The sequence below is a fragment of the Condylura cristata genome, unplaced genomic scaffold (genome assembly GCF_000260355.1).
Source record: "Condylura cristata isolate star-nosed mole 26May11 unplaced genomic scaffold, ConCri1.0 scaffold00006, whole genome shotgun sequence".
Classification (NCBI taxonomy): Eukaryota; Metazoa; Chordata; class Mammalia; order Eulipotyphla; family Talpidae; genus Condylura; species Condylura cristata.
The window spans coordinates 8,768,316-8,779,431 of NW_004567107.1; the positions used below are offsets into that span (position 1 = coordinate 8,768,316).

Here is an 11,116-nt window from a genome sequence, read left to right on the forward strand (position 1 = left end):
TTTACTTAAAGACTGAAGTAAACCCATGCTGGGCTCCTGGGGGAAGAGTGGAGTGTGCCTCTTGCGCTAAAAGGAAGGCTAGGCCTTCTGAATTCACGACAGGACATTTCAATGCAGTTTCTTTGCCTAGTGAACTCAATGTCCACTGATGGATAAGCAGTGTGGTATGTAACATACATGGGACATCATTCACTCTTAAAAAGAAATTGATCCGTTACTATATGGATGAATCTAGAAGGCACTTAGCTGAGTGAAGTTAGCTAGACACAAAGAGATGGACTTGGTGTGTCTGCACTTAAAGGAGATACTTCATCAAGTTCAGGGAGACAGAATGTGGAATGGTGGTTGTTAGGGGGTGGGGGATGGCCAGTGGGGAGTTACTTAATGGGTGCAGGGTATCACTTTGGGAAGACAGCACCGTGTTGGGGAATGTACTTAGTGCCACTGAGCTGTACATTTAAAAATGATTTGAAGGATAAATTTTGCTACATTTATATAACAGTCCAATAAAAATGGCATCATAACTGGGGACCCGTGGGGCTTCTCCATGACTTTCATCCCACAGGGAGCTTCCTGAGAACAGGGAAAGGAGTCTTCCCGCTGAGCCAGGGGGTTCCCCAAGTTGTTGCTTCAAATGACAGCTGCTCCCGAGGGCCTGGATATGTCCTGTCCATCTTCAGACAGACGTGCCTCCCTACGGCGGAGTTCCCAGTCAAGGGTGAGGTTGTGCCTCTCCCATCAGACCGGGAGTTATCCTAGACGGAATCTATGGGGGGAGAGGCAAGGTGGGCCTCTTGTTCGGGGGTCATGTCTCATAGGCTTAGGCGCCTCATAAATGCCTTTCTTTCTGCACTCCAGATTCTCCTCTCAAATCCCGCGCCTCGGAACCCGGCTGATTTCTGGCTGGGCGGGCTCCGGAGGCCATTTGCCCTCATCCAAGATGGCCGCCGCCGCCTCTGTGACAGGCCTGGTCACGTGAGCCCGCCCGCCTATGAGGTCGCCGGGCTCGGGCGGCAATTGTCCCTTCCGGGGCCCCATCCCCAGGCGGCGACTGCCCTTGTCAACCCGAGCCTGAGCGATCATGGCAACGGGCTCGGGCGGGGAGCGCGTGGCAGCGGCGGTGGCGGCAGCAGTTTGGTCGCGGGCCGGGGCGGCGGAGCGGCGGCGGCGGCGGCGGTGGCACTGGCGCTGGCACCGGCCCTGAGCGCCATGCAGCGGAGCGACTCGGAGAAGCAGCTGGCGACCGGGTGTGAGGCGAAGGCGGAGGCCGCGACCGAAGCGCAGGCGGCGGCGGACGCGGGCGCGGCCGGAGAGCCGGAGCTCAAGGCGCGGGAGGAGCCGCCCAGGGAGCCGGTCCCGGAGCAGCCCCGCGCGGCGGAGGAGGGGGACGCCCGCGACCTCCAGCAGCCGCCGCCCTCGCGGTCCCCGTCCAAGGCGAAGCCGAAGCCGGCGTCCACGCGGGGCCGCAGCTCGCACGCCAAGCCCAGGAGCAAGGGCCGAAGCTGCCCGCGGAGCCCGGGCTGCCAGTCCCAGGAGTATGCCTCTTGGCGACCCGTCACCGTGGACAGCTCCAAGGCCAGGACCTCTTTGGACGCCCTGAAGATCAGCATCCGGCAGCTCAAGTGGAAGGAGGTGAGGCCCGGCCCGGTCCGTGGGTGCAGGGGGGTGGGCTGGACACCTCAGAGGACCGGCGCGGCCCAGGCCAGCTCTGAGGGCCGAGCTCCGGGCGTGCCACGCTGAGCCTGCATGCTAGCCACAAGCTGTTCATCCTTCAAAGCTAGCCCAGGTCACTTCCTCCAAGGAGGCTTTCAGACCCCTCCAGGTCAGGTGGCCGCTCCTCCTTCAGACTCCCTGACAACTCTGTGAAGGCTCAGTGTTGGGCGCCTGCAGGAGCGCTCCTCTCCCTACTTTGTAGAAATTTGTTTCTATGCCTGTCTCCCTCCACCAGCTGTGAGGCCCTTGCTGCAGCCCTCTCTCTCTCTCACCTCTTTATTTAAGTTATATTTGCTTAGCACTTACTGCATGATTCTTGCACCGTTCAACAGTTTGTATTTTGAGGCGGACAGACCTAGGGTATCACTACATCCTGCCACTTGGCAGTGTGACCTCAGGCAAACTCCTCCGCTGAAGCCTGTTTCCTGGTTTGCAAAGCGAGACTTGGAAGACCTCTCTCGCAGTTCTGCTAGCATGAGAAGAGTCACTGCCTCTTGTAGTATGCACAGGGGTGCAATAAACGGTGACTGGCCTTACCATCCTCTCCTCTCTGTCCTCCACCATCACCGTCACCATCAGCATAGTATATATTGTATGAGCCAAGGCTTGGCACATGACAGCTGTCAGTAAGTGGTAGATGGAAAGGTGAAGGAATGAATGGGTTGTTTGTCCCTGAGCCCAGTTTAGATCTGTTGGGGCTGGGACGAAGCACCAAAGACATGGAGATGCCCAGGGAAGCAGGTTGAGGGTGGCCCTGAGGTTTTCAGGAGTGTCAGGGTTGCTGTCTAGTGCGGGCAAGTCTGGAGGTAGACCCAGGTGGTCACTGAGGAACCAGGACCTGCAGCAGACACTGAGAACTCCGTCTTGGTTCTGGTGGATGTTCAGGAATGACTTTATGAAATGGGACTGTGCAGGGATATGGCTATGAAAGGATCGATGGTCAGAGGTTGGTGTCTCAGCATGAATGAGTCATGTGTTTTGGAGGGAAAGACAGACTTCTGGGTAAGGGCAGTCTCATTCCACGTGTCAGGGCCTTCAGCTTGGCCTTGGAATTGGGGGAGGACTTTTGGGTCTGGGAAACATGGAGAAGGTGGGCATTCTGGAAGGGCCCTGGGTCTAGGCCAGATATGAAGACCAGAACAAGAGAAAACTAAAGAACTTGTCAGACCCATGATCCTCATGAAGAGAGATTCCATGGACTGAAGCGAGGCTCCAGAGTCAGGCAAGGCGCTTGGCCCCAGCAGAGCCTGTGCTGAGCTTAGCCCTATGGGAGAGACACATGTAGCTTGCTGGATCCCCAGAGGAGCACTGAGCCTTGTAGACGCAGAAATCTGCAGGCGAACATGGCAGCGCAGATTCACTCACTCCTCTAAGTGACTGTGGAAGCTGGGCCCTGCACGCACCAAAGATGTCTGAGATCTGACCCTTGCTCTCAGGACCTTATAGTTCAGGGGATGGAACCCAAACGAAGGATTCATTGTACTATTGCAGAGCCTCTGCTCTCGTTCCTGAAATGCTCTTTCCCCAGTTATTTGCTTGGCTTACTCTGTTTTCAGAGCACTGATCAAATGCCACCTCCTCCGGGAAGCCTTCCCTGCTGATTCCTGCACCCACCCTTGTGCTTCTTTTATTATTATTGTTGTTGCTGTTTTTGTTGTTTATAGCTTTGAAATCTGCCTGACATATTTTGTATTGCTTGTTTATTGTCTGTTTCCCTCATTAGAATGTAAGCTCCACGAGGGCAGGGATTTACTGTGACTTACTGCTGTATCTTCAGGTGCAGAGAAATTGCTCAATAAATGTTTGATGAATGGATAAATACATTATGTGATGAGTGTTTCTCTCTAATGAAGGCAGAAGGTCCAGGAGGGGAAACCTCAGGAAGCTTCTCGGAGGAGAGAAACCCGAGCTGAGTTCTGAGTGCTGAAAAGGATTAGGAATTACTTAGGGGTCAGTGACTGGAACCCTTGTAGAGGAAGTAGTATGGGCAAAATCTGCATGGAATTCTGTAAAGTTGGATTACAGAGTGGGCCACGAATGGTGAGAGGTGGGCTGGAGAAGTGAGTGGGGGTGGATTATGTGTCACGCTGTGAGTTCTGGACTTTTTTTTTTAAAGATTTATTTAAAAATTTATGTTTACAGAACTGGGGTACAGGTCACCGGTGAGGGGGGTGAGAGGATTCACCAGAAACAGAGTGGGGAGCAGAACAGGCAGATTGACAAAGTACACTGCTGAGGGGAGCAGCGGGCGAGAAAAGAGAGGTCTGCTGCACCATGTGGGTCACCTCCCTGGCCAGGGATCAGACACGCGCTGAAGTGGCTGAGGCTGCACTTTAACACGTTGCACTACCAGGAAGGGCCCCTATTCCAGTCGACTTTAAAATATAATCCACTCACAAGCATAAGACTTTACTATGAAATGTGTGATTCTTTACTGAATGTCACTCTTCTCAACTAGTCTTGTGGTCCTGAGTGCAGGAGTGATATTGACATGTGTCCCCAATGCTTTAATAGAACACACATTGGTGTTCAATAAACATCATCTCACGAGTAGAGGAAATACAACAGAGCTCACATCTCCTCTCAATTCCCTGGAATGTGAAGTCTAAGAAGTACCAGACTAGAAATACTTTAAAATTTCTTACGACTTTAAAGTAGTATCAGCACCTACTACAAAGTTGACTGCATACCAAGGAACCTGTGGCATAAACCAGGCTCTACCACTGTGCAAGCATAGCCCAGGCCTCAGTTTCCCCAGCTTTACAGGGAAGGTGCTAGACGAGGTCATCTCTCTGTACTGACATTCTAGGAGCAGGAATCTCTGCAGGGGCTGGGGCCTGAGTGCGCCCCAGTGGCCCTGCCAGTTGTGTGTACTGCTGGCTGGTGGGCTTCAAGGGGTGGGCAGGTGTCATGAGCACCAACTGAAGTGAGAGTTCTGCCTCCTCCTGTGAGTGCGCAGAGAGGGGCCCTGAGCAGGCCAGCGCCAACCCACCAGCGCGCTCACCCTCTTCCTCCCTTCTTTATTCTGCACACATTCCTGGCCATGTAGCAGCCACTGTCATGAGCTCACAGGGCTCTGTGCCGGGCACTCGGCTAAGTGCTTTCAGATTTGCACCGATTTGCTTCTTCAACAGCCCAATTCAGTAAGCTCCAGATAGTCTCCGTTTCATGGGGCAGGAGGATGGGGCACAGAGAAGCTAACTTAGCCTACACCGTCCAGCTGGCAAGTGGCAGGACTAGCACTGGCAAGAGGCTGTCCATTCAAAACCAGCCTTCAGTTTGTGCTCTTCCCGGCCCCCTGTGGGCGCCACTGGCTGGCCCTGGTTTAAGCGTTACAGTAGGATATGAATGGGATTCACTTCTTGCCCTCCAGCAGCTCCTGGAGTCAAAGGACAGCCAAGCACACATTTACTGTCTCCATTCCAGAGTTGAACGGCTAAAGGACATTTCCTACAGAGATGGAACAAAGGCAGAAGGGATCATAGCAGCTTTGGGAGGATGCTGGAGAGTGGAGAGAAGGAGAAGAAGGTGCCAGATCACAAAGGCTGGCCCAGATTCTCCTCCATAGACGGAGTTTGCTTTGCCCTAGTGAACCACCTAAGTCTTGGATGGTTCCCTTTTCGGTCCTCTCTACACGGGGCAGGTCCATTTCAACTGTGTCCACAATGTTCAATTTATTCCTCAAAGGAAACTTCACAAATGTTTGCTCTATAAACTTGTCGGCAAGACAAAAGTTCATTCTTCACGACTTCATAGCGAAGTCGTGTTTACAGAGTCTCCATGAAGTGGCAACAGGAGAGAGAGGCTCCCTGCTCGTAGCTCCACCGACTGCCTGCTCCTTTTCCAATTGTGGGAGTTTCCCCCCATGTACCACCCCTACCATAGTTTTTTGTGGTGTTGACACCCTGGTTGAAGGAAACCCCAGGGAAAAGACACCCTGGAGAATAGCTGCCGCTCCGTGTGGGCTGCCCTCCTTGGAGATGGAGGTTGTGTATGTGTGCCGGCTGGTGCCATGGACACCACTTTCAGGAAGCAGAGACTTGACAGAAGGACTTATGTTGACCACAGTTAGCATGAGCCCCAACCCAAGATCTTTGTTTCATAGACTCCAAACTTGTCACTGAAATTCTTCCTGCCTTTTTCAGAATCTGTGCCCCTCCCTTGTTCCTGCTCGGAACTTGCGTGGGTGTTATGCCTGTGGACGAGGTATCCCTGGGGTGCTGAGCACTACCTGTTAGGGATTGTGCCCAACTTTTCCTGGGATCAGTTTATGTAACGCTCACAGTAACCCTCTGAAGTAGATCTGGTTGTTGTTTCCAACGTACGGATGAGGAAACAGTTCCAGAGACAGGCGGACCCAAGCCAAGCTCCTTCACGAGAAGCCCCCTGCAAGGAGTTGTTCTATATTATGCCACGCTAGCAACTCCAGGGCTGAGGAGTGAGCCCCAAGGAAGTGGTGGGGCAGGAAGTCGGGGGCGGCCGGCAGCCCACCTTGTCCCCAGACCTGCTTCTCAGTGCGGTTCCACTTTTCCATGTGTCTCTACTTCTCCTTCCTTAGCCTTATGGCCTGGACGCTCTCCCGCAACAGGGCAGCTGCTCAGAGTCAGAGAGCCATGGGGCACAGAGAACTGAAAGGAAAACATGCTGAAATATAATTTGCCTGGCAGAGGAGCATTCGGGGCAGGCCCCTCCCAAGCCCTACGTCATCCCTACCAGCGAGGGAGCAGCAGCCTATGCTGCGGGACACCTTGCCCTAGGCGCAAAGTGAGCCGACCTGGGGGTGACCTTGACCCAGACTTGTGTGGTGAAGGCAGAGTGGAAACTGAAGCGCTGGCCAGTTTAACATCCCCTGCTTTCTCATTTGAATGGCAGTCATCATGACTTATGTTCCACTTTTTGGAAACAGCATTATATTTAAGAACAATTTCTACTCCATCAACTGCTTTCCTTCAACAGACACTTTTTTGAGATGCCTCATCTGCCAGAATTTTTCCTTTGTAAGTTGGGCTTACCATGCCATAAAATCACACATTACCGTCCTTGTTATCTGAACAATACTATCTGCGTCACGGCCTCTTGAATGTACACTAAGCCATAAGCCTTTAAAAGGTGAACTCCTGGGCTCGCATTCAAGTTCTCGGAGTACTACCAGCTAGAATCGTGTCTTATTAGCAGATGTTATTGCTGGAGTTGTGAGTAATCTCAATCTTGGTAGCGTTCTTAAGTTGCAGAATCTCAACCACACATTTCTTTCTACTTTGAGATCTGCTCCTTGAAAAGAAAATGTTATGAAAGTAGTCAGCCACTTGAAGTGCCTTCTCTGGAGAGGAAGCTATGTCGGGGGAGTGTGGATTTGGGATTCAGACAGATGAATTAAAATCCTTGCCAGTAACTGCTTGCATGACCCAAGTGCTTGTGTGCTAAGTACAGAGACCCTGTTTTTTGATGGTGCCCAGTGACACTGATTTTGTAGAATTGTGGTGAGAGTCAATGAGGGAACAGATGCAGATGGACATAATCCAGCACCTGGCATGCTTGGGGACCTACAGCGAGTATTAATGATGTCCCTCTATTGGGTAGTGACAGGCATTGCTTATTTGATCCATTTTTTTAAAAAGATTTATTTATGCTTATAGAACTGTGAGAGGACTCATCAGAGACAGAGGGGGGAGCAGAACAGGCAGATTTGCAAAGTACACTGCTGAGGGGAACAGCTGGTGGGTCAGGAGAGGTCTGCCGCGCCATGTGGGTCAGCTCCCTGACCGGGGATCGAACTAGTGCTGCAGTGGCTTCGGAGAGCTCCATAATGCGGTGCTTTAACCCATCGCACCACCAGGGAGGGCCCAATCCATTGTGTTTTTTAAACTAGAAAAAATTGGAGAATTTTGTTGTCATCTGTAGGTTACTGATGAAATGGGTATTGAATCTTTAATAAGTCTTTGGAGAGCTCCTTTGTGCCAGGGTTTAGTTGGGTTCTTGGGACACAGCAGATCCCACCAGGGGGCAGTTACATTTTAAATGTGTCAATGCAATTTAATCTAGGTTTGATTTTTTTAAAAAATAATTCTGCTTTAAAGCTTTTTCTTAAAAAAAAAAAAAGTCAGTTATACTTTAAGATGTCATGAATTTAACTGAGTTTTTAAAGCCCCATACCAGATCTGGGCCTGTCTTGTGCTTTGGCTACATGCATTATACGCGTCACCATGGGAAACGTACCAGCTGCTCGAAGGACATTAGTATCTTAACTGTTGGGTTCATAAAACTTGCAAGGTGACTAGTTCACAGGGGAGAAGAAAGGGGTTATACGAATCTACCCTTAGTTGCCTGGAGACATGTGGATTTTCTGGGCCTGACTCTTGCACTCATTTCCAGCTCCCCTTCCCCCCGCCCCAAAAGACCACAGCCAAGCCTGGCTCTGACGTGGCAGAAGACGTGGGCCTGCTTTACAGGCCTGAGCCAAGGGTCCTCCTCTCTAACGAGGGGCATAAAACCCTTGAGAGGGCTGCGGGGAGGAGCAGATAGGTCATCTCTGTAGGGCCTGCGCTTCAGAGTAAGAATACCTGTGGGTTTGGCTCTCTGATGAATTTCTAGGGCATCTTAATTACATTTTATAACAGACAAGCCATGTTTATGAAAATAAGTCACCTGGCGGTTCTCATGCATTCATTCGGAGCCCCCGCTCCTGCTCCTGGTGGATCCTTCTGTGCAGCTGAGTCAGTTCCCCAGATTCCCGCGACCAGCCTGTACCAGAGCAAGGCACGGTCGTGTGTCTCTGTCCGGATGGACTCGCCTCCCGCCCTGCGCGCTGCCCAGGCAGAGCCTGGCCTTAAGGGCCGCCTGACCGCGCTGTGGGCCTGCTTCTCTGGTGGTTTCCACCATCACCTAAGACCTAGCCGGCCTTTCTGATGGGCCTTTTTCCCTCCCCTCTGCTTCTGTGTCATCTGAGGGAAAGCTCATCCTTAACCGGGTGAAAACATAAGGCAGGACGCTGGCAAGACTGTCCTCCATCGCCCATCGTTTCACTTTTCCAGTCCATCTGCTACAATTCTCGTACAGGCCGCCTTCATCTATATGTTTTTCCCCTGTCATATTTTGTGTGCATAGGGAGATTTTATGTCTCTTTGCAGCAGAACTGTGGTTTATTAAAAAGCAACAATGGAAACTTTTCTGGAGCGTGTAGGTGATGTTCAAATATCTTTGTCAAATTCCAAAACAATCTGTCCTAGACATTTATCCAGCCCCCAGCATATGAAATAAAACCCGGAGCGCTGTACTCCCACCTCCCTCACCATTTCCCACCTTCCCTCTTCCCTTCCAATTCGTCCCCTTGGGGCTAATGCCAGGATTACGTTTGGTGTGTGTCTTTCTGCTATTTTTTCCTGTATTTCCTCTAAGTATGCTACATTGGATGCTACATTGAGCTCTGGAAACAGCAGCCACATAACATAGCAGTTAGTATGATAGAAGTTCATTTCTTGCTCACATTTAGGGGTGCTTTCATGGGGGTGACGAGAAATGTCATCATCTCGCTTATTCAGAGTCTGGGCTTCCAGTGCAGCACCTGCTTCAGTGACTCACTGTGGGCGCAGAAGCATGGTAACTGCAAGGGCCTATTGCAGACTTGCTCTCGGGAGGGACTGTGCCGCATTTTATTTGCCAAAGCCAGTTACATACAGCATGGCTGATGTCAGGAGGGCTGGAGCTGTGCTCTGCTACCATGAGGGTGTAAAGGGGAGATCAGGAGCATCTGGGGAACCTGGCTCATGACCACATCATCATCATCTGTAGAGCGGCACTTACAGTGTACTTATTTTAAAAGATTTATTTATTTAAGCACACAAGAACTGTGGTACAGGCTAGAAGTATGGGAGGTGAGAGGATTCACCAGAGACAGAGTGGGGAGCAGGACAGGCAGATGGACTGAAACTCACTGCTGAGGGGCAAGTGGGGGAGACAGGAGAGGTCTGCTGTGCCATGTGGGTCAGCTCCCTGGCCTGGGATCGAACTCATGCTGCAGTGGTTGCAATAGCTTCATAGTGCTGTACTTTGACCCGTTACATCACCAGGGAGAACCTACAATTTTATTTTGTTCTTTAATCTTCATGCTGCAATTGTACAGCCCACAGTGTTTAGCAGGTGCTTTTTTATCAGGACCTTATGGGCATCTTTGTTCATCTGATAGATTATTTCATTTTACTAACAACTTAATCATCCATTTAATGGCTCTACTACTGTAAAGTTTATGGATGGCTATTGCTTGAACATTTTTTCTTTGTTCTTACAAAGAAAGGTGTGGCAAATATCACCGCTTGAACATTAAGTACTTGCTCGTGCAGTTACTTCTGTGTGAGAAATCCCCAATGGGTGCTGAGTCAAAGGGGGGCGAGCACCGTGTGTCTGGAGAGTTCCTGCCCTGGGCCCGGCAGTGTGTGCTCAAGAGTGCCTTTTCCCTGGCATCCTCTGCTGCCCTGTACCCTAGAAGTCTAAGCTTTCGCCCAGCTCATGGGCAAAACTGTGTTCTTTTAACTCACATGTCTGCTTATCAACCTGGTGGGGCATTATGGCCAAGCTTGCTAGGTATATTTGTACCACTTCACTAGTGAACTGTTTCAATGTGCTCTTTGCTCATTTATCTTTTGGGTTCAGTTTTTCCTATTGGTTTCTCAATATTACAGAGAGTTACTTTTTGTCTCATATGTGTTGTAGATCTCTTCTCTCCTGTTTACTATTTAATCAGCTAACAGATAATCTTTTGTGTCGTGAGATCTATGCTATTATAAATGAAAAGTTTCTCTTTCCTATTCACTAAAAACAATCCTTGGGTTATTATCAGCTTGTCAGCCTAAGAAGGTAGGAGACACGCACACTTCCATCTTCGGTGCTAGTAAACTGTGGAGCTCAGAGTCTTATACTTCTGTGAAACTAGATGTTTATTGTGGAAACTTCACACACATTGATCCAAGTTGACTGGATTTTATGCAGTGTGTATAGTAGACTTCATTATTTCTGTCTAACAGATGTCATTACATGAGTCCCCACCACTCAACTATTTCTGCCACCTGAGGGTTGTGAAATTTGAGGCCTAGGACTCAACCAGTGTTTTTCATCATTGTCCAACATTAACATTTGTAGCATCTCTGCCAAAGTCAGCCTGCACAGAGAATTTGTTGTATTTCTACTCTCCCACATTCAGAGGGTTAGTTGACATACAGCTTAGAATGACATCCTGGGCCTCCTGGCTCCCAGGCCAGGTCTTGTTCCAGTAGTCACTGGACAGTAGTCACTGTCCATCTAACTAGAATATTCTTTCCTGGTCACTTAGAAATGAGACCACGGGAAACAATGCAGGGATGGACATTGAGCCTGGCTCTTTGTTTTACTTAAAAAACACATCACTTTTGGG

General features: G+C 50.3%; 1 protein-coding gene across 1 annotated transcript in view; it reads left to right on the plus strand.

Moving 5' to 3' along the window:
* The first annotated feature begins 940 nt into the window (after positions 1-940).
* The window catches only part of TTLL11 (tubulin tyrosine ligase-like family member 11), a 189,550-nt gene continuing 179,374 nt past the window's right edge, over positions 941-11,116 (plus strand). Inside the window, 2 exon segments of the mRNA XM_012721575.1 lie at positions 941-998; positions 1,001-1,632. Of these exon segments, the coding sequence (XP_012577029.1) occupies positions 941-998; positions 1,001-1,632 (690 nt within the window).